Source organism: Anolis sagrei, chromosome 1 (assembly GCF_037176765.1).
Source record: "Anolis sagrei isolate rAnoSag1 chromosome 1, rAnoSag1.mat, whole genome shotgun sequence".
NCBI lineage: Eukaryota > Metazoa > Chordata > Lepidosauria > Squamata > Dactyloidae > Anolis > Anolis sagrei.
In genome coordinates this window covers 198,953,848-198,978,120 of record NC_090021.1, presented here as the reverse complement: position 1 = coordinate 198,978,120, position 24,273 = coordinate 198,953,848, and the positions used below count along the sequence as shown (strand labels likewise).

The 24,273-nt window shown below is 38.7% G+C and overlaps 1 protein-coding gene across 9 annotated transcripts in view; it reads right to left on the bottom strand.

The window, feature by feature from the left end:
* Positions 1–24,273, bottom strand: part of KCNH7 (potassium voltage-gated channel subfamily H member 7) — a 336,293-nt gene that overhangs the window by 105,364 nt on the left and 206,656 nt on the right. For 5 of the 9 annotated variants that reach the window (XM_060777976.2, XM_060777984.2, XM_060777993.2 and 2 more), the window contains exon 4: positions 12,943–12,975. The exons of the other annotated variants lie outside the window; for them this stretch is intronic. In XM_060777976.2, coding sequence (XP_060633959.2) covers positions 12,943–12,975 — 33 coding nt within the window. The remainder of the gene's footprint in view (positions 1–12,942; positions 12,976–24,273) is intronic. 9 annotated transcript variants of the gene reach the window in all.

Here is a 24,273-nt window from a genome sequence, read left to right as displayed (position 1 = left end):
GAGGATCTTCTGTTAATATGAGCTTATCTCCAGCTTCTTTAATTTTAAATTCATCTTTAACGGAGAGATTTATCTATTAACATCATTATTCAAGAGTACAATGAATTGGTTTTGAAATGTTATGTCTCCTGTTTGAAATACATTACGATTGTGAATCTAGAGGAAAAGATTTCTATTCAATTGCAAAATCATGAAAGGTTTACAATGCCTGTATGTTTCTGAAATTTAAATAAGATATATAAATAAAGCCTTTCAACTGTTGTATTTCAAAGAAGCCCATCATATCCAATACATAAGGAAAATGTATTTTCTCTTACGTAAGCACATTTTATATATTCGTTGAATGAGTGTGGGGGGAAGAAAATCATGCACATTGACTGTGCACCTGATTCCCCCAAGACTATACATTTGTCATAGTTCTCTATGCTATCAGGTATTCTGGTCAATCAAGATTTCCAAAGCTAGAGGAATTCTATGTCCACAGAAAACTATTGCCTTTTAATTCTGAACATGTGCCATCTGGGACCGTATCTGCATTGTGGACTGCAGCTGACACGTGCCGGTTCATACTCCTCCTCTTATGTTAAATGAATGAGGAGGGACTTTGGATGTACACCCCCATTCAGTGAGCAACTAATTTGTGTGTAACTTTCTTCTACAGGATGCCATTGTCCTATCAAAACTGCTATTTTGATCTGGTTAAGAGGAACAGAGAGATTGCACCAGAAGGAAGGAAAGAAACAAGAAACAAGATAGCCTTGGAAACTAAAATAAAATTTAAATGGCAAACACACTGTACATCAAATGTAATGGCTAGAATTATCTATCAGCTATGTAGGCATGTAACCACCGTATTTCTGCAGCTACATTGTGTCTATGGCCTGACCCTCAAACTCCACATACCATACTGTGAGCAAGAGGGGTCTGTTGTCATTCTAGATCTAGAAGGAGCAGATTACCACTTCATCACATATTGCGTGGGGGGGGGGGGGTGTACTGCAAGAATCGTAAGATGCTTGTGCCCAGTTGATCCTTAGAGTCCCACGATTTCCATCACACAATTAACACTTATTTCTGGTGGGTCTCCATCAATCAACTAGGGTGAAAGCATTCTACAAGGTTTCCCTTGCTCCACTGTAAACAACAGGGCCAGTGGGGGGGGGGGGGGTCACTTCCCCATATGTGATGGGGAGGGGTACAGGACCCCGGGACTGCCCTGCTGATTCACCATGGAGGCTGGCAAATCGTTCTGTGATTGATCAGTCCCTTACTGTGAATTATCTTTGTTGTGACAGGCAGAAACAAGGTTCCTGTTGCAATCCCCCCTCACACTAGAGACTGTATTTGCAAGGAGTTGGTGTGGAGAGCTCAGTGAGCTACATCCTTACCGACAGGGAAACAGACCTCAGTTGATCACAGCAGCTGCTTTCTAATAATTAGGGATTGGGGGACTGTCACAACCCTTATGTTTCTCTTAATAATGTTGTTGTTGTTGTTGTTGTTGTTGTTTTTACTACCCACCTCTCCTTTTGGCTCGAGGCACGGCACAACATAGACAGATTCATCTATATCCTAAGACAGTGAATATATAGGGATTGTGAATACAAACCAGTCATGAATGCATAGCTTTATATTATACATTTGAAACTGTCATAGTAAATCATATCATTTTATTACAACTTCTTTAGTATCATATCAATGCTATTCACAAAGGACTTAGATCACATTTTCCTCCTTTAAGGCCATGTGCATTAATATATAAGTCTACTGGAAATGCTCTCCCTTGTGCTAGATGGGTTGACTCCATACTATAAGGATTCTCACCTAGATTTATACAGAAAGTCAAGATAAAATCAGTATCGAGTTATTCACCCCAACTTCAAAGCTCACAGGAAGAAAGATTATTCATGTGCATTAAATTCATGCTGACAGCATGTGTTGGGAGTACTGTGCATTGTGCAGTCACAAGCATATTGGTGCCAGGGACAGGTGAAAGTCCTACTGTTAGCTTCTGTTAAGATTGGGAATCAAAGGAATTGGTTGTGGAAGGTAATAACTGTATGCCTTAATTCTTTGGGGGCAATTGCTATAATAAGATTTGTTTGGTCTCCAAATTTAGATGGTTTACCATTGACAGAAATTTCAAATGACATGGTTGAGTGTGAGAGTTTCTGCAGGTTATGGTACAACATCTGGAAACTCAAGACTGCAGACTATAGTGGAAGCTCCCCAGAAATTGCTGGACTTTTTCCATCAGCCCTAACAAATGCATCAAATGGTGGAGGGATGATAATAATTCCAATCTACAAATTCACAAGCTGCCTACTATTCCTTAACAAGTGGCATTTGTCCCATTTCAAAGGAGAGGGTATGGCAATCAAGAGCACAGCAAATAGTCAGCATTCCCTTATAACTCAGGTCTGCACCTTCCTCTTTCATGTCAGTTCTTTGACTACTGGACTACAAAAGTTGCCTTCTGCCTCCATATAGTTATCCAATAAGAGACTCCTAAAAGGACCTTGCCATCTCACCCAAACAGGTGGTATGCATATGTGCACGGCTGTGACCCTGGATAAAGATGGATGAGGACATTCATCTTTATTCTGATTGGTTTGAGATGCCATTTTCTGCTGGATTTCACACTTCTGAAATGCATGGCTCATATTTCAACAAAATATATTTTCAAGTGTGGCATCTGAAATATATTCAAAACATATATTTTGTGAGAAAAGATAATCAAAACATGAAGGCAATTATATATTTGAAGTAAATGTTATTTTTGGTGCTTTTAAACATTGGTAGATTGATGCTGAAATGAAATGGAAAGTAGAAGTGTAGAGACTTTCTTGTCTGCAGTAAGAAAGGTTTCTCGATACATCCCATCACACAATAGGTATTAGGCATTTTTGACTGCACATTTCAAAACTGTTTCATGAAATTTTATGCAAAAATATACTGAATTTGTATAACACTGGATTTTTTCTCTCTCAAAAGCACACATTGTGCAATTAAAAATATACTTTGCAATATTACAAAAAATTGCAAAAATATCTAAATAAGGAGCAATCATTAAAATGCACAAAAACTCTTGCAATCTCATCAAGAAGGGGGACAACCTCAGATTTTGTTGAGTGTGTTCATATGGGTAAGAGTGAAATGAGAAAATGCCTATATCCCTATAGGACATTGATTTTAACTAGAGATAGGCTCATGTTTTCATCCCTAGATTTTGAGGATGAATAACTTTAGGTTCATCTCCTCCACATCCAACTCTTTCCCTTCCCAACAGAAATTGTTTTGAAGCTGAATGGAATGGATGTCCAAGTATTTGTTTCAGTGAGGATGCTCCATTCATGCAAGCTTGGTGCTGATTAGGCATGGCAATTCATGGTTCTAAATGGTTCTAAAGAATTAAAAAAACTAGAGGGTGCTGGTGCTTTGCTTTGCTTCTAAAGTGTTGCTAAAGTTCTGGTGGTGACCATTTCAGAACTCTAACAAGACTTTCAAAATTTCATTATAAATGGCAGTTCCTAATTGGTTCTGTCATAAAAATTGCCAATAATGAAATAATGAAATTTTGAAAGTTTTGTTAGAGTTTTGTAAGCACTTTAGAGCCATTTAGAACCATGGATTGCCCATGCCTACTGCTGATGGAATGACTACTCAGATATGCTTTCCATCCAAAGTGATGCACTGCGGCAAATCATCTCTGTGATTCCTGAACACAAACCTGTGTGAATACCTCTGATGGACTTGCCTCATTCCCTAATAACAAGGGAGGAGATCTATCTTCCTCACTAAAGATTATTCACTGTAGAAAAAAAAAATCTGTATCCCTCCCACTAGAATGTATATATACACTTGAGAGTTTGTGGAAGAAAAGTATTCTGTGGCACTACTGCCCAGTTCAAGTTACCTTTTAATGCATGTTTTATGTGTTATGATGTACTCTCAATTCGTCTGGACGGAGGTTATTGTGACCTAAAAATAGCATTGCGCTCACTCACAACTAATCACAAACCCAATTGAACTTTTCTCCCTTTTCCTCCACTCTGTAGTTTTCTGTGCTACCTGAAGACTGGCTCAGCATATGTGTGAGAAAGTTTCTAGCCCTCAAAACAGATTTTGTGGGTACAAAAGGAAAGCAGAGTAGAGGAATGATTATTTCTCTCCTATTTCTGTTGTTAAAAGTGGGCAGCCCTGCTGGATACAAACACACATGTGTAAACACACAGATTCTATAACATTTAAAGAAAGATAAATGCTATTCAGTAGACAAGTGTTGCAGGAATCTATCTTTATCCTGAAAGTTATTTCCCTTACCAGCCAGCAAATGTTCAAAAGAACCAGCTACAGGTATAAAACAGTAAAAGTACAAAGTAGAGTTTTCCAATGTACACGGAAGTGAGTTATAAAACACTTAGTAAATCAATGGAGTAAGCAAATTACACCAATGCTGCAACAATTATTCCATTCCTTTGTTTACCAGTTGCTTTGCACACCCAAAAAGCAGGATCATTCATAAGGTTTCCTTCCATTTTTGTAATGGAAAATGTAAAAGGTTTCTCTCAGTTCCCCCCTCCTACTTTACCACTGCCCCAGGCTGCCCGCTGCTGTTCTATTTTAGTAATATTCATGGTGGTGCAGATGGTTTTTTCTGCTTCGCTAGGTTAATACAGCTGCATGTTGGGCAGCATTGCTGATTTAGCTGTCTAACTGCTAGTTCAGCTGGAAAGGATACACAGTGAGACTGTTGCTCATTGCTAATACTTTGGAGGTATGAAATGGAAAACCCAGATAAGCTTTCCATTTTAAATGAAACACAGCTCCCTGCATTTTTTCAACTGCCAGGGGGTGTGTATGTGTGTGTGTGTGTGTGTGTGGGGGGGGGGGGGGGGTTACTGAAGTTGTCATCATAAGGGCTTGCTCACACTCCAGAATTTAGCACTGCATTGCTGAGTGGCTCTTAGCAGTGATAGTTAATTCGAAACTTTGGGTTCAGAGTCAGTTGTTGAACACAACAATACGCTTTTATTTCTTCATGGTTTCTAGAATAAGAATGGTGATGCTGAGTTTTTACACGGATGTCCAGAATTGAAATAGATCAGACATATCTTGCATTCTAGGATCTGCACATTTACTGGATATCTGCTTTTAAAATTCTCCTGCATTGGGTTTGTAATTGATTCAGTACTGTAGAACCGTGTTCTTCTTCTCTTTACAAAACGAGATTTTAACTTTTCCCCTACAATTCAATAAGTGAGTTTCAATCTATGGCATTTTTCTTTAACTTGTTCTCCACTTTTTTTGTCTTGTAAGGTGGATGAGGGGAACTCTGGTGGGCCTACTCTTTGGCTGCGACTCAACATCACCCTCGGTGTAATCAACATATGGATATATGCTACACAAGCATTATGCAGAATAGCAGCACTATGAAGAATAGCAAGAATGTACAACACATGTCAATGACTCGATGCTGCTATTCATGACATGTCTGTTGTGCAATGCGCAACTACAATATGGAATGCACAACTGCCATGCAAAGTGTCCAACATTGTATATGTATATGCTTCTGTCCTTGCTAGCAGATTATGTCTATTGTGCCTTGGCAAATATTTCACCCCATGTGATTTAAGGATGCATATGTCACTCGCAGGATGCCAGCCTTTGTATGTGCAAACCGAACAGAAGAAGAGAAAATGCTGTAGAAAATATGAAGGGAAAGAATGAGATAGCCAGATTTTTTTAAAGTCAAGTCTTTCTGAAATATGTATCACAATCAATAAGAGAATTGCTCTCAGGCACCTTAGAAATATGGATAAATTGACCTGTTTAGTGAAAAGAAAAGAACAACTCCTCAGTTTTAGAAAGTACATCTATCTTGTGTAGTAATATCCTTTCCCCAAATCTGGGTTATTAGAAAGGCAAGAACATAGAACTCCTGTCATTGAGGCTGGTGCTGTGTTAATAATATATGGGACAAAAAGGTACATGCAGGCATTGTTTTTTGAGAGAAAAATAGAACCAAGGCAGTAAGGCAATATATCCCCAGTATTAGAACTGAGCAAAAAATGCAATAGTGTATACACAGGTGTCAGCAATTCTAGTATGTGTGTTGAAATGGCACTCAAGTCATGGAACAGTACAAAAAAGCCTGCAAACCTTTTGGCCTTGCTTCTCAAATAGTGCACACAACATTCATATAATAGATTAGGGAGGGGCATTTGGAATCATTTATCAAAAATAAGTTCTACTGACCAAACTACAAAACCCCATCATTCCAGAGCATTAAGCCACAGTAGCTAAAGCGGTATCACAGCACTATAACTACATAGTGTGAAAGAGTTGGATAGGTCAGTTGGACTGGGGGGGGGGGGGGGGGGAGGGGTGGTCAAGGGCATCCAATGAATTTCATAGCTTTGTAGGGAAAAGTTTGTGCATCTACACTGTAGAATTAATGGAGTTTGACACCATGGTTCTATGCTATGGAATAATGGGAGTCATAGCAAGGTTTTTAGCTTTCTCTGCCAGAGAGTGCTGGAAATTCACCAAAGTATAACTCCCAAGATCCCAGAGACTTGAGCCATGGCAATTATAGTGGTGTCAACCTGCACTAACTCTACAGTGTAGATGTTGTCCAACACACTAACCACTACACCAGTGGTTCTCAACCTTCCTAATGCCGTGACCCCTTAATACAATTCCTTATGTTGTGGTGACCCCCAACCATAACATTATTTTCACTGCTACTTCACAACTATAATTTTGCTCCTGTTATGAATCATCTTGTAAATATCTGATATGCAGGATGTATTTTCATTCATTTGACACAAATACTCGATACGCCCAAATTTCAATACTGGTGGGGTTGAGGGGAGGATTGATTTTGTCATTTGGGAGTTGTAGTTGCTCGGATGTATAATTCACTTACAATATCAAAGAGCGTTCTGAACTCCACCAATGATGGAATTGAACCAAACTTGGGACACAGAGCTCCCATGTCCAACAACAAATTCTGAAAGGGTTTGCTGGGCATTGACCTTGGGTTTTGGAGTTGTAGTTTACCTACATCCAGAGAGCACTGATGCATCTGGACCAAATTTGGCATGAATACTCATTATGACCAAATGTGGACACTGGTGCAGTTTGGGTAAGATAGACCTTGACATTTGGGAGTTGTAGTGGCTGGGATTTATAGTTCACCTATAATCAAAGAGCATTCTGAACTCCACCAATGATAGAATTGGGCCAAACTTCCCAAATGGAACCCCCACGACCAACAGAAAATACTGTGTTTTCTAATTGTCTTTGGCGACCCCTCTGACACCCCCTCGCGACCCCCCTAGGGGTCCCGACCCCCAGGTTGAGAAACACTGCACTACACGATGATGGATCTTTTTGTGGAAGTCTTGAACATAGCTACTTATTTTTCCTCCAAGTCTGAGAGGCAATAAACATAAATATCAATCAAATATTTGCTTAGATAAACTTCCCTACTGTTGCAGTGTGATAGAGATAAAAAATATTTGGTATGGATAATCCCACAAATTATGTCAGAAAAAAACAATGAAATCGTTTCTCACAATACTACCACAGGGATTGAAAAGATATGAAGGGATCTCTCATGATATTATTGATGCATTAGAACAGACATCCTTAAACTGCAGCCCTCCAAATCTTTGGGCCTGATGATGGTAAGTCACTTAGAGACCTCACCCGAACCATTCCCAGAATAATGGGGAGAACAAATACCCACCCAAAGCTCAGAAGAGGAATGCAAAAGTCTGAACAGAGGATTTGTGGGGAGGCTGGATGGGAACTGAACTTGCTCAATCTTAGAAAAGTTCTTATAAAAGCCCCCCCCCCCCCCCCCCCCCAGCAAATAAACTAATAGTGAAACCATACTGGTCATCCGAGAAACTTCTGGCAGAACAGCCACTGTATGTTTTCTGCATTATAAATTGGGATTCTAATGCTCCTAGGAAAAATGCTGTACAGTGATAGAACACACATATCACAGCTATCTTATAGGAAAGGGGAGTATAGAAAGTCCTTGGACTAATTCGTACAACAATATGTAAGTTGTACTCTCCTGCTTAACTCAGAGGTCTTGTTTTCTACCCAGTTCAAATGGTTCTATTTTCCCTCCTCATGTGGTCAAAAAATAAAAATAAAAAATTGACAGTGAACCCATTGTTATATGGACATATGCATATACATGGAAGATCATGTAACCACAGTTTCAAATCACTTATTTAATTTAAGGGGAAGACTTTGGGATAGAATATGGACCAAACTGCATGCAAAGTCTGTGCTCTTTCATTGCCCAGAAATTAGCAATTACCATTGACTATCTTTAATTCAATCCTATGAGTGACATATATTAATATAAGTAAACATTTTACCTATGCATGCTATTTTTGGGTCACTGAAGACCAAAGACCTATTCTGTATTAATGGTTTTTGTCTTATGCTTCAGTCAACAAGTCTCTCATGAATCAGGTGGTAAGAATATAATAGCTGTTGACTATCGTTCATTCAGTTCAGGTCAGTCACAAGTTATTGAGTAGGATGATAGGCGAGCAAAGGGGTAGTCATCAGCCAGTCCAGAGTCATTCAGTAGTTCAGAAAAACAAAGGCAACAAGAAGTGAAAGAGAAGTGTAAATTGTAGCCAATTCAAGGTCAGGAAAACATGAATACTGAAGTCACCAAGAAGGAATAGTGAAAGCAACAATGCTTCCAGGAAGTAGTTAAGAAATTTATAGAAGCTGTCTCCAGAAACAGGTGCCTAATTAGGTCACTGTCTCCTACTTAATAATCACTGGTAGAAGCACAATTTCTCCTTGTCTCTTTGTCACTTGATTAATGATGTTAATGGGTCTTCAGCATCTGTAGCCTCTTTGCTGGGGAGCAGGTTCCCCTTCAGCCTCAACCTCCAGCTCCTGAGACTCAGAGAAGCCACTGCTATCAAGAGCTGCAGATGCATGGCAATCTGTCCCTTCCTCTTTCTCAGAATCATCTGAATATGGAGAATAAGCTTTTGACTCTACTTCCCTTTCCTATGGGTGCAAGGGGTAGTCTGGGTTTTAATGGAATAGTGCTGGTGGAACTGGAACCCACAAAGGAGCACACAATTGGATACATCTTTCCAAGATCTTCCTCTGATCCATATCTTACCCAATAAATAAGATACTGTAGTCAGCCGTGGCACATGTCAGAGTCCAGCACCTGAGTTATTTAATATTCCTCTGATCCCCCCCCCCCACCTTCCTCAGTGGTGGGGGTGGAGGAGTCAGCCCCATGTCAGGACATGTGTTCTTCGCAAATTAAAAACAAAGATTTGATAGCAACTATAGGCAGAAAGCCACGAGGTCCACATGCACCATTACGCAGGTTTCCAGCCTCTGATAGGGACAATAATGCGGAAGTTGGGGAATGGAGAGCCACATCAAATCCCCCAATTTATGAGGGGCTTCTGACTGTCTCTTAGTATTTGCAAATCACTTATACTTGCATATAACCAAGTCCAGTCAATTATTAAGAAATAACAATGTAGCTTTTAACTCTCAGGTCTCAGAACTACTGATCTGCTGGAGGTCCCGAAGATATGAATGGATAGGAACCAAAGTTGCTGCTGGACTGAGATTTGCAGACTCGGCAAATAGCAAAAGCTCACCCCTACTGTCTTTCTGGCATTGGTATAGCAGTGGAGATACTATCCCAACATGGCACTGGAATTCTCAGTCTAGCAGTCCAATTACAGGTGTTGGGCTGAGGAGTGGTAGGGTTTGACACCAGGTCGCTGGAGCAGACTCTGCCAGAAACAAGTTGGGATCCTCTACCAGATATGATCCTCACAGGGAGACCATGAAGGTGAAAAATGTGCTGAACAAACAAGTGAGCAGTTTACTTGTCAGATGGTGTACCAGAATAAGAAATATGTGTCATTTTGCTGGACAAATCCACCACTATCAGCTAATATGGGTAAATCTGCAATAAAAGCCATGGAGATCATCATTGGTAGTAGTTGCTGGTAGCCAGGCTTTTCTGGCTGATCACTGGCATAATGACCAGTGGGACAGGTCTTCAAATAGTGCTTCACATAAACTCAGACTTGTATCCACCAAATGCCCTAATGAAGAGTTTTAGAGTCTTGTACAATTCAAAGTGTTCTGCTGGCCATCTGTAATAGCAAAATTGCAGGACTTCCTCCCAATAGTCTCCTGGGGCATGGTTTTCTCACCCATTAAAGAGGTGTATTTCAATTTCCTAGATAAGTCACCAGTTTTTTTGTTCTAAATGCGGGGTACATTGGTGAGCTTGAAATGGTACCTGTCACAGAACAAAGAGACAAGATTATTTGTCTCTAATTTAGGCTCTCTAGAAGTATTTAAGGTTGCACTGCTCACTGTGGACTTCGATTGCATGTGTTGCCCCCTCTAGTCAGGCTGTCCATGCCTGAAATGCAGCCTTGATTGTCAGAAATTCTTTCACCTAAATGATGTAGTTCTATTCCATGTGTGTCAGCTTTCTGGAGTAGTAGGCACAGGGACTCTTCAAACCCCTGACATCATGGTTTGGAAAAGCACTGCCCTAATAGTAATGTCAGAAGCATTCGTTTCTATCTCAAAGGGGATCCTGGGGTCTGGATGTTGCAAAATTAGTTCTCTTGTGAACAGTTCCTTTAATTTCCCAAAGACTGCAGTAGAATGGAGATTTTTCCCATGAGAGATCAGCAGCAAGCTTTATGAAGTCTGGGATAATAATTTGCAAAGCCCAGAAAGCCCCTTTTTGTTTCTGGGGGGATTGTCAGGTGAGTATTGCTTCTACTTTGGAAGGTTACATATCTACTACCGAGGGCAAGTTACAATGGTTTTGTTGGAAGACATCATCTTTCTTTGTCCACTTCTTCAGTTCTGCTTCCACACTATCTATGAGCCACAGAACGATCATTCTGTCACTGGAAAACTTTGAGTCTTGGGGGCAGGGAGTGGGGATCTTCAGTTGAGTTTTGCCTGTGGGAGCTCAATCACTGTCCATTAAGCAAATGCTTAGCTGACAGCCATAGACGGATATGAGCAACTACAGATCAGATTAAGATTTACACAATAGTGTGCCAAGATGACAGTAAGGTTTTAGTGCCAGTTATGAACTTCAAAAAAAGCGCTAACAAGCCATGAAAATAGTAGCTACTTACATAGACTAATAGTATATGATATCCACAGTATGAACATTAAGGTTTCTGATATTGATATTTTAAATATTTGACAAGATATATTTGTCTTCAATCATATAATTTCAATTTCCTAATTTTAAAAAATAGCATCACTACTGAGTGACTCTCAACAGATACAGATCAGCAGACATAATGGTGATCTGGTGTTTCTGGCACCAGGAACCAAGGTTGGTTCCCAAATAACCCACTTAATTACTGACATAATCAGATATACATGGGAACACAAGCCAGAGAAAGAATTGAACTAATTTTTGAACATTTTGACCTCATTAGATTTGGGACTGATTGGGTACACTGAGGGCAAAAAAGCAGCACAACACAACAAATTGAAAATCCAAGCATTTTGCTCAACATGGCATAGTAAGTCTTCCAGGGGCTTGCTGAAATTATGGTTTTAGTAAAAATGTCACAAACCCACTGTTCAGTCACCTCCATCTAAATTTCCCTGTCACGGAATTGCATTTCCCCCCTGATTAACTGACAGGATTTATTTGTAAGAAAGCGTCCTCTATGAACCATTGCTGTCAGGGTAAACTGGCAAAATGCCTTAATATTAATCTTTTCCATGAACTCCCCATTACTGTGCAATCATGAAGACAAGAACTTCAGTTGGAGTTTAGTAAGATAAATCAAATCTTTCTCATGGTGATGGCATGTCCATAAATACCACCACCGTACAAGTGGGAACTAGTCCCTTTATTTGGACAGTGCAGAGTCGGTGTCCATGCCAATTGGGTGAGTTCCAACTAGAAGAAAATCACTGATACTACTATTATTTATTTATTTAGAGTATTTGTACCCCATCCTTATCAATCCCCAAAGGGGGACTCAAGGCGGCTTACAATTGGCAGTCATTAGATGCTGACAAACAAACAGAACACAACAATTAACATGAACAAATCAACAGCTATAAAAATAAATTAAAAAGGGTTAATACATTAAAATATTGGCCTTTAAAATATTACTACTGACTGGTAAAGAAAGATGTACATATATCCCATTAATGGGTTTAATCTTTGGGATGTTATTGCACTTCTTTTCACATTTTCCCAATTTTAAGCCTGTGGAGGCCTTTTTTTTCCAAAACAGGAAATGGCCAGACTTGTTCTAATCACTGTTATGGGGAAAGCATTGCTTCAAAAATATGACCAACTCCCACCCCAAATATTTAAAAATGGGGCAAAAAGATAGCATACCCAGAGTTTTCCCAAGTTGTGGAATGGTGTCCATCCTATAGGAAAGACCCAAGTGCTGAGATGGTATGATATGGTAGGCAGCTTGGTGCTATCACCCTGCATATAAACCAGGGAAACAGATGGCTTTTGACTGTGATATGTCAGGGAACTGACAGTGAAGGTTTTGATGGGATGTGTAGGACATAATGAGAGATATCACTCTGTCAAAGTTAGGAAAGTTAGTTGCGGAGAAGTAGGGATGTAATTAGGACAGCTAGGTTCAGTGAGGATTATGAGGAGATAGGGAAAGGATTAGAATCAATTAGAATTGAGATGTGATAAGTAAGTAATCTTTAACTGCATGTTGTACATCTGAATAATAAATTGCTTTGTATTATACTCCTGAGTCTTCTTCTTCTTAAAAATAACTTTCAGTTCTGAATTCAGTAACGTTTTGCAATATAATATTTAAAAGGCTGGACTAAGCATTGAAATTGTGGTGCAAATAACATTTGGGTGGGTAGAATTACCTGATGAAGAGCCTCTTGAAAGGTTGTTGCCATCTGAAATATAAGTAAACTGGATTTACAGATAGCATTCAGTTTTTATTAAAACTTATGAAAAAAGCAGTTGTGTTAGTAGCCTTTTATAAGGACTCCAATGGTGAAGCACTCTTCTACAGTTAGCTTCATGTGTGTGAAACAAGGTGCATCCATAAATGAGACACAAACATATAAGTGCACACTAAAATGTCTTTAAAATCATCATAAAAATAGAGGGCCATATCAATAATATGTAATGTAATGTAATGAATTGTCTCCAAAGTCAAACACAGCATCAGCATCAACTACTGGTATGTCAAAAGCAATGTTTTAAGGTGGGGACTGATACTTGAGTGACCTTGCAAAAGCTGCCCCACTAAAATCCATCATTGAGTAAGGGAGCAGAAATGATTTTCTTTAAGATGAATGAACATCAGAGAAGGACTAGTGACAGCTATAACAAAGCCCACAGTGTCTCTCTGTTTCATTTCTTCAGCTTATAGTCAATGAGACCATTGAAGAAGATGCTGTACTTTCAAGGTTATTCAAACAAATGGATTCCTAGCATCAACACTAGGCCTGACCAACCCAGAAAAATCCTGCTGCCTCATGGGGACTAGAGACTGTTTCCCAAAGTGCCTTTTTAGGACTAGTTCATTTTAGTTAAAATGACCACTGATACAGTTACCAAAGAAGAAAAGAAATTAGGAACATTTGCATAAAATATGCACAAGCCCTTTTCCCTCGTTCTCTATATAGAGAAATGCAAATTTAGACAGGATTATGTTGTAAAAGTACAATCAATCTGTATATAAAAAGCAAGTAGAGATGGAAAATATGTAAAAAACATTTTGAAAAATATATGTAAAACATGTTTTTTGAATATCTAGAAATCCCAGTGCTAAGAATCTTTGCCACATGGGCTATTCTGTTCAAAATCCACATGTGGCATTTTGTGCAGAAATCAGCATTTTCTGTCCAAGAAAATGTTTTGCCCCAGAAAGTGCTTTTCTTGCTTGGAAAACTCTCTTTTCTACTAAAAAATATATGAAAGTTTTGCACAAAACAAGATCCCATCTACAGAATTTTCAGAAATAAAATTATTAAAATTACTTCTTTCCTTCAAGAGCAAAATTAAAGAAGATTTGCATGCCCACAAGTAAGACTGTGGCCATTTCACTTGTGCACTGCTCAAGTTACTACTCAAGATTTGATCATTGATGGGCAACTTCAAGACCTCTAAGCTCTCTATATTTAATAGGTTATTTTCCTTGGACTACATGTGGTAATTCTTCAAGCACAGTATGGCTTCGCACAAAGGACTGCCCTTGGTAAACAGGACACATGGCCACCCTAAATTGAGGATATGAACAGGATCCCAATTTTCTTGGAGAAAAGTTGGAAAATCACTAAACACAATAGGTCAACATGGATAGAAAAACATGTTAAGTGGAGATAAAATCTGATGGATTCCCAACTCAGAGTTCAAATAGGTTCTATTTTGAACCTTGACTCCCAGAAGCCTCCAGGCAATACTACCAAATTGTGCTGGTTGACGGCTTCTGAGAGCTGTAGTCCAAAGAGGAATGTTTCCAAATTCTGTTTTTTCAGCAATACCGACATTCAGTTCAAAAACCAAGACATCCCATGTTTATGCACTGTCTTTTTCTAAAGCTCCAATGTAAAACTATCTGTATATAAAGGCCTGGAAGGCCAAATGTGGTACTAAATAATCAAAACATACAATATCAGGTGGTGGAACATTTTGCTGCCTAGAATGATCTAGCCTTTCATAGCTCATCTACCATTTACCCCTAGGATGTCTACATAAGACAAAATGTGCTATGTTCCATATGTTTCATAGAGGTAGATATATCAGGTAGTTATGATGGTCAAAAGCCAGTGGTGGTATGGCAAATGTTGAAGTGCAAGTACTCCACAATGTGCAAATATATATTGTATCCATATACAGTGTTCCCTCACTTATCACAGTGGTTCTCTTCCAGGACCACCCGCAATAAGTGAAAATCCACAAAGTAGGGACGCCATATTAATTTTAATATTTATACATTATTTATATATTTTATATATTATTTTCTTACTCACACTTCCTTACCCACATCCCGGACCATCCCAAGGGCGCCTACCTGCCTCCCTCGCCGCACCTCAGGCCGCCACACTTCCACGGTCTGTGGAGGCCAGGGAGGCAGGCCTTCCCCACTGTGCCTCAGGCCGCTGCACTTCCGGGGTCCCTGGCCTCCACTGAACATAAATATTTAATATTTAATATTTTTATTAATATTTTCAAAAACCCATAAAACAGTGAGTCTGCTAAAAGCGAACCACAAAGTAGTGGTGAGGGAACACTGTAGCTCCAAATCAACAAATTAGTGAGGGAACACTGTAGCTCCAAATCAACAAATTAGGTCTAACAGTTTTCATGGGCATTTCCATGCTACATAGTTAAAGCATTATGGTTCCATTTTAACTGCCATGGCTATATCCCATGAAATCGTTGGGTTTGAAGTTTGGTTGGAGGCAACAGAACAGCTCCCTACGTGATAATTCTAAATTACTCTTCCTTATATGGCATAGTCCCAGGGTTCTTATAGTATGAAACCATCACTGAAAAAGAGAATAATAGCACTGTAGCTGTATATGAAAGTGTCCTATGTCTAATAGGAGCATGCAAAGCTAATGAGACTCAATTGTCACTCAAACCTACCCATTCTGAAATACTCTGCATTTCAATAAGGATAGCTGATAACATTGTATTATTGCTGCGAAAATCTATTTTTCTGTTCATCTACTGCAAGGATTACAGCTCAATGCAGAGGACACGGGGAACTCTGGGGGCTGGGGGAGGGTCATGTGACAGATAATGTTATTATCCCTATGAATCCAAATGCCTCAGTGCTTTGACCCTGTGAACCCTGTCTTTATTATATTACTGATCAAAACTCTCTCTCACTCATTCAATCAAGGCCTTTGGGCCTCTCTGAATTGTCTCAAGTGCAGATATACCTAGTTTTAAAATCATTTTAAATCTCATGTTTAATATGTTTTTAGAGAGCCAACATGATGTAGTGCTGTGAGGATTGGTCTGTGTCTCTGGACATGAGGATTCAAATCCCCACTGGGTGACCTTGGGCAAGTCCGGAGGAAAAAAATGGCAAACATTTTCTGAAGTAATTTGGCCAATTAAACCCTGTGATAGGTTTGCCTTAATGTCACCATAAACTGGAAATGAGATGAAGGCACACAACAACACAAATTATTTTTATTGTTCAAAATATTTTAATTTATATTAATTTTATGTATAAACTGCCCTCAAATTATTTTGATATAGAGTGTGGTAGAAATGTTTAAATAGATAACTAGATAGATAGATAGATAGATATTATACTTGATGTGGAATGGTCCTTCTCATGCCCTCCTTTTTGTATCATATAATTGGTTTTCCTTGTTTTTGTTAGGCTATGTACAGAGCTTTTGTATAGAGACATAGTCTTGGGCAATGAAGTGCTATTTTTCAGCTGATGTTAGATTTAGCAATCTTTGCATGCCTATCTTCACTAATTGCTAATTTGCATTATGATGACCCCTCTGCACCACGCTAACTTGCAGTCATTCTTCTTCCTCTTTTCTCTCCCTTCCCCTCATTTCCTTATACACAACCTTGTAAGTCAAGCTTTTTTTTGTATTTTACAAGGAACACTAACCCTGTTTCTTTACTCTGTTTGGACTAATGCGTAAGTATATGGGTGTGGGACTGTTTGACCTTCAGTTAAATTTCATATTGGAGAAACTTAATTTAGAAGAACATCTGCACCTAGAAATACCAAAGCTTTTTCTAATACAAAATTAATACATTGATGCATATTCAACCAGGAGGAGGAATCTCTGAAAATATCTCACATCATTTGCCACGAGAGGTACTGCTTGAACTATATTGCTAACGTTTTGCTAACATAGGCTGTTTCTTTCTCTAATGACATAATGCTGTCCAAAACATCAAAAACATCCATTTTTGCTAGACCCAATGTAGCATATAAAGAGATTTTAGGTACTGCACCTAGGATCATTTTCATGTATTAATTTGCACAGGGAATTCTACTCAACTTGATTAACATCATACGTTGTATTTTCCACCACACATTTGTAAATTGGACTTGTTAGATTTCAGATTCCTTGAGTTTATACTTAATATTTCCAAAACAATTAATTTTGACATCTATAAGATATTGCCACAGTGCAATTGAAGACAACTGATAAGCAGACTGCAATATTGAAAAGGACATAAATGCTTGGTCTGTACCAATAAACTGAATCAAAATATTGACTCCTTAACCAGTACTTTTTGCATAAAATCATTGATTTGGAACCTTGTGATAGGTTCACCTTAGTGCCACCAACAAATGGAAATGACAAGAAGGGACACAACAATAATAAAAACATAGACTTACTATAAGAGTACATAAATTTGCAGGACTCTCTCACTAGCAAGTGATCCTGTGAGTCAGAAACAGGAACTCTTTTGCAATTCAGCTTCTTTCACATAGGAGAGGTTTGAAAGTGTTATGCTTCTTGAGCTTTAATCAATAGCTGAACAGGTCTCCCTTGCCTAATATTGCTGCTAGCTCTTAAGGTGGACTTGAGTGTGTGTGTTTCAGGACAGTAGACATTACATGTTATATATGTGTATGTAATAACTATGAGTAAGTAATGATGTTGAATATTGTTGAAAGCTTCCTCGTAGTATAACGATCTGATCGTGTAAGTCATTTAGAGGGTCACTCTCTTCTTTAAGGCTAACTGGATTTTAACATATGAATCTTTGATTTTTATTGACATGTTTATTTTTTATTTACTTTATTCATACTCTGCCTTTCTCCCTGTGGGGACTCAAGGCGGCTAATAACCACACATTTTGGTCCCCATTTAAAACAAAGTGAATACAATTTTTAAAAATCAAATAGTACTGTGTGGGTTAGGTTAAAACACAATTAAAATATAATAAATACAATAGAAATGCATTTAAAAGCACGCAACCCCAACCCTCAAATCCTACCCACAACCTCCCCAGCAGGTTATCTGTATTTTAAACAATATTTCTGCTACTTTGAACATAACTGATGGTCACTGTGGTTGGGTTTTATTGCTTCTATTTTAGCCAAAGGAGTTCTACTGCAAGATTGGAAAGAAAACACTTATTGCAGGCTGATGACCTCCTTTGGCAGCATCGGGTCTTTCCCCTCTCTTCATAATGACCTCAAATGATGTACAGGTCATACCAAAATCCATAATTTTGGTTCCAAAACCTACCCTCAATTTACATGAGGTTGACTTGTACAGTATTTCCTATGCTCACCTTCCTCTGTATTTCTATCCCCCCACCCTTTTTTTCTCTCATCTTGCTATACACACTCCAATCAATGTCTGTGTTTATCTGTGCGTGGCCACATTCCATTAAATGCACACACCTTACCCTCATAATGAAAAGAAAAGTGAAACCACACAGTCTAAGCCTTGATTATTCTGGAATAAAAATAAAAAATCCTACAGAATGATGAAGTAGTACTGATACTGCTAGAGATTAATATGGCAGCTATTTCTAGAACAGTTTCAAAGTGCTGACAATGTTTTTCCTTCTCATAACTTTTTGGTTCTGTGTGAACTTTACAATGCATGGGCTATGCAACTAAATAAAAACCTCCCAATGCTATAATAATTTTTGAAGCATATCTGATAATTGACAAAAGAGATTGTCAGTTGGGCATTCAGGTGGCTTTTTAGAAATGCTTGTCTTTTCATTTGTTTCCATTAAACTCCCTCCTCCTTCAGGGATTAGAACACATCAAGGAATTAGAAATAGAGTAACACGTGAAGGTCCCTTTATTGTACACAGTTATAACACAACAATATAGGTATAATGATTGAGGGCTCTTACACATAGCCATATAACCCAGGATATCGAGGCAGATAATCCTCAATATCTGCTTTGAACTGGGTTATCTGAGTCCATAATGTCATATAATCCAGTTCAATGTGGATTCTATACAGCTGTGTGGAAGGGGCCTGACAACCATCACCTAGAGGACCTTTTCATCAGCCACCCCATGATTGTGGAATGACCTTCCAGAAGAGCTCCAAGAGCTAAACTGTCAGAATTTAAGACACAGCTGAAGACCCATCACTTCTGGCAGATCTACCCAGTCAACTTTGAATCATGAGTTTTGGATTTGCATTCTATTACTGTTATATCTAATTTTGTACCCTGTGTTTGGTGTATACTTTGTAATGGTGTTTTTCCCCCCTATGAATTTTATGTTCATATGTTCAACCCTGTCTGGAGCCATCTGGAGAGGTGGGTAACAAATAAATTCACCATCACTATCAACAGTAACATCACCATCACAATTCCATTTATGGTATCCTGGGATATATAATTTCATTAGAGGCACCCAAAATTCTCTCACTGAGAACTATAAAGGTTCTGCCATAAACTGGAAATGCTGGGATTCTATAGGATGTTGCTATGGTAGCTGAAAGTGGCATCAAACTGCTCTGACTGTGTAGTGTGAAGGGTCTCACAATTTTATCTTCACCTATGTACAGATACACACACACAACATTCTTATCATCCTCTAAGGAAAACACTTTTGGAGATTCAACTCCTGAATTTGGGGAGTGTCATTTGCAAAACATCTGACTTTTAAGAGGCACCAATACAAAATGTTTTTGATCATCCAACTAATTGATGACAACAGTGCTGCTCTTTCTTCAGTATTTTATATTTTTGCAACCAGTTTCTTTCATAATATCTTAGTTGGGTTTTCTAAGATGTCATGGAGATACCTAATTAAAATAAGAGACAATAATGTTTAAACAAGCAAAGGAATAAACTAATGAACAAATTGCCTATTCATTCGTGGACTACACAATTACAGAGTTTAATAGTACTTTAACTGCCACAATTCTTACAGGTCTAAGGGTTTACAGTTTGATGAAGTATTTGGGATTTTTGCTAAGCGAACTTTAGTCCACATTCCTTTGAAATAGAATACTAGAGATCTCTAGCAGCAGAGAATGCCAAGTTCCATATCAAACTCATAGGAACAAAAATATTTTTTTTTACGTTTCTTCATTAAGACGGAGGCCATGAACTTGCACGGTTGTGCAAAATATATCAAAAATATCCCCAATAAAGGGAGACAGTGACATAGGGGCTCATGACATGGATTGGGAGGAGTCATCTCTTTTCTGTGTGATAAGTCTGACACACTTTATTTATTAGATAAGGAAAGGAAACAAGCATGTGAGATGGCATGAGTAAGTATCCAGTCATCATCTAGTATTCTTAAATGAGAGGTTGGCTACTTTGAAATGTGTTTTTGAGGTATGTTTGATAAGGTCCCTACTCAGTTATTGAGTATCCTGAGTAGATGGACTGTCCTCTGGGGCAAATGCTTTGGCATTATTGACTCTCATTGTCATCGTCATCACCCATCATCAATATACATTGAAGAAGCCCTCTCCATTTCTCTGATTCTATAAAATACTATGTAGGCATATCTCTAGATTCTTGTCCTATGAATCCAAAGACATACAGAGCTATACTCCTATACCCAGTAGACTTTAATTTTCAGGAAGCCCATAACAAACCTTATCTTAAACAATTGCACATAAAATTGTGTGGTTAGACTTGTTTTTCTCTAGTGGTGATCTGCCCTCCTACAGTAGAATTACTGTTGAAACTGAGAAAGTACAGTAGAGTTAGTCCTCCATTTTCATTGATTTTTAATCCACATATTCAGTAATCCAATGCTTGAAACATTTTTTTAAAAAAATCTTATAAGCAAACCTTGATTTTTGCTATTTTAGATAAGGGATGTCATTTTACTACATCATTGTATATAATGGGACTTGAGCACCTATAGATTTTGGTATCCATGGGAATTCTGAAACAAAACCCAGAGAAAACCAAGGGCTCATTATATGGAAATCTGTTGTTTAAATCTGAGAAAATAAATACAAATATATAAAGACCTAGCCTCATTCTTTTTTTATGAACCCATAGCATGTGTCATTCTTGATGCAGGTTTTCCTCTATCAGAAACAGTAACCATAAAAAAGAAAAAAAAGAAAAAAGAAAGGAAGTCAAAGCAGAGCAGAGCATCAATAAATGAATGTAGATGTGGCAAAGGAAATGTCTAATGAAAAAAAAATGTAAATATCGGTGCAAACGCCAGGGTTCTACATATGTCAGCACAGTCTTGTCTACTCATACTTGGAAATGAGCAACACTGAATTCAACTGGGTTTATTTTCAAGTAAACATTCCTTGCTTGATGACCAAGTAAGGTAGATTTACTTATCTAGGCTGAGCTCAAACCATGTTAGGTATAAACAACACTAGAAAAAAGTATGTTGCATAACACTAGAGGGGGAAATTTAAAAGCACCTGAATAATTGATTGCAAGTGGGTGTTTCTAGATAGAGTCCCTTAGTTGAAAGGTTTTCTATTAGTACTATTTCGTTTCATCTGTGACTTTAAACTGGTGTTGTCCAGTTTTAAGCTCCACTGATGGGGACACTAGATTGCATAATGTGCTTTCTGTTACTACACATTCCTTTTCTCTCTAAGCAAAGGCTTTTAGATAAGTTATACAACAGGGAACTGCTTCAGGAAGTAGAATGATAAAACTGTCATTTTCACACACACACACACAAACCCCAAGGACACCATGAAATTCTAGGAACATGTTATTCAAGAGAGCTGTGACTTAATGTGATTCCTCAAATCAATGATTTCATATCAGAATGAGTCCTTGAGAAACGTTCACAACTAACACTGGGAGCAGTTGGTTATGGGTTCTATGGAGGTCTATTGAGGAGGAAAATTCTCAGTACACATCCCATATCCTTGTGATGCTGTTGTCAAGATGTTATTGCAGATATAATATCTTGTTATATCTGCAAGACATTATTGCAGATATCTCCAACTTATCTGGACAGTGGCTAAAGATGGTCCTCTACATTATCCTGGCCATGAATTCATTCCAGTTTGTAGTCTGAACTTTAAGAGAGCTATCCATCTTGGGGACAGAGTTCAGAACATTTGCCAGTTCCTCTGAAATTGGGACAAAAGCCCATCAGTGGATTCTCCACACCACTGGCATTTAAGCCCTAGCCACCAATGCATTAGGATTGCTTTTAATCTATCACAGGTCCCTTCTACACTGCCATATAAAATCTGCTTTAAATTGGATTATAGGGCAGTGTAGACTCATATAATCCAGTTTAAAGCAGATGTGGATTGTCTGGACACCCACCCCAGAAAGCACGAGTGTGTGTGGATAGAGGCCCAGGAACATGGGCTGTTGCATGCCTCCAACTCATTCTGAGTGATGGCAGCCCTAAAGTAATCCTATTGTGGGGTTTTCTGAGGTTGTGTAACATATCCGAAGTCACCCGGTGGGTTTTCATGGCTGGGCAGGGATTTAAATCCTGTTCTCTAGAGTTGTAGTTCAACAGTCATGTTTTACATTGCCCTCTTCAAAGGATGGGACAAGATAGTCATGGCTAACTCAATTTCCATTTATTTCAGTGTGACTACTTTAAGCTTAACTATATTTGGATTCAAGCCCAGATGCCTCTTCAAATTAAAATCTACTACAAAACAGACAAACAATGGAGATTTGCTTTTTACCTTATGCTGCCTTTACACAGCCTAATAGTCTTAGCTAGGGATAATAGCTTAGGAGCAGAGAAGAGCAAATAATTCACAAGTAATTTAAGAAATCTAGCCTTTTATCGTGCAATTAAACTATCTGCAAGCAGTTTATTGACCCTGCCTTAAAAATCACTCCACCCCCGCAAGTATTAGTTCATATGCTTTTGCCTCCTAATTGGATAAGTATTCATATGCTCCTGATATGGATATTTGTGTGTGTAAGTTTAAAATTGGATTTCTATGAGCTCTTTGCTTTCAGTTATGAATTGCATTTTGTAACTATAACCATGCAAAAGCATTCTTTCCTCTAACAGGAGGGAGTATAAGCACAATGAGCAGAAATGCACAAATACTTTCTACAGTATTTGTAAGGCTCAGAACAGAAATTAAATTACACCCTGTGGAGAATCTGTAGCAGAGGAATGCAGAAATACTCCTCCTTTGTAACATACCCATCACGAAGGATCCGATCCAATCAGATCAGACAAGATCCTTTCATTTGTACATTTTCTTCTCTTTTGATAAGCTGAAAATATGTATGGAGGCATATGGTTGAAAACCAAGACATTTGTCAGTCCAAATTGTAATATGCATGGCATCCTGACCAGTATCCAGAGCAATACAGCCACTTATCTGTTCATGGTTTGGAGCTACTGAATTTCCTTCTTCCAGTGGTAGTGATCTCTCAAAGCTCCCGTACCACCACTAGCTTGTATCATCCAGAGGATCACCTCATAAATTCTGGAGGGAAGTTCCATATCAGAAGAAATTCAGTATCATAAAATTTGATGAGACTTCAAGGGCCACCAAGCCCAATCTCTCACCATGAGGAAAAGCACAGCTAAAACATTTATGAGACATGAACCATCCAATCTTTCAATTATGTCCATGGTTTTATGTACTGTGATCTGGCTGAGAACATGGCCCCAGGGACATGGGAGTTCTCATTGTACCCCATAGGAAGCAGAGTCCTTATCCATCCTTTTCCTCCCTGCAGGAAAAGAGATTTAAAGATGGGCTCAAAGCCAACCTCTGGCATCGACACAGAGAACTGGGAAGCCCTGGCCCTCGAGCGCTCTAGCTGGAGGTCAGCTGTGACCAGCAGTACTGTAGAATTTGAAGAGGCACGAATGAAGGGTGAAAGAGAAAAATGTGCCAAGAGGAAGGCACATCAAGCCAACCCCGACCGGGTCCACCTTCCATCTACAAACCAAAGCCCTTACTGTGGGAGAACATGAAGGTCAAGAATAGGGCTCCACAGTCACCTATGGACCCACCGCCAGGACACCAACCTTGGAGGACCATCATCCTCAGACTACGAGGGATCGCCTAAGTAAGTAAGTATTTGTCAAATATGAGATACTCATACATTCAATTCATTTTTCTGTGTCAATGAATGGAAACATGCCATTCACTGTCTGTGTTTCTTACAGTCAGGAATCCTGACTTCTTAAGGTATGCTTGAAAGGAGTGGCTAGTTGGGCTTTTGTTTGTTCATCTCTTGATATGATAAAAACAAACAAACAAAAAAAAAACAGGCAAGGAATACTAAGAGCGATTTTTGAATTAGAGGTTATGATTCAT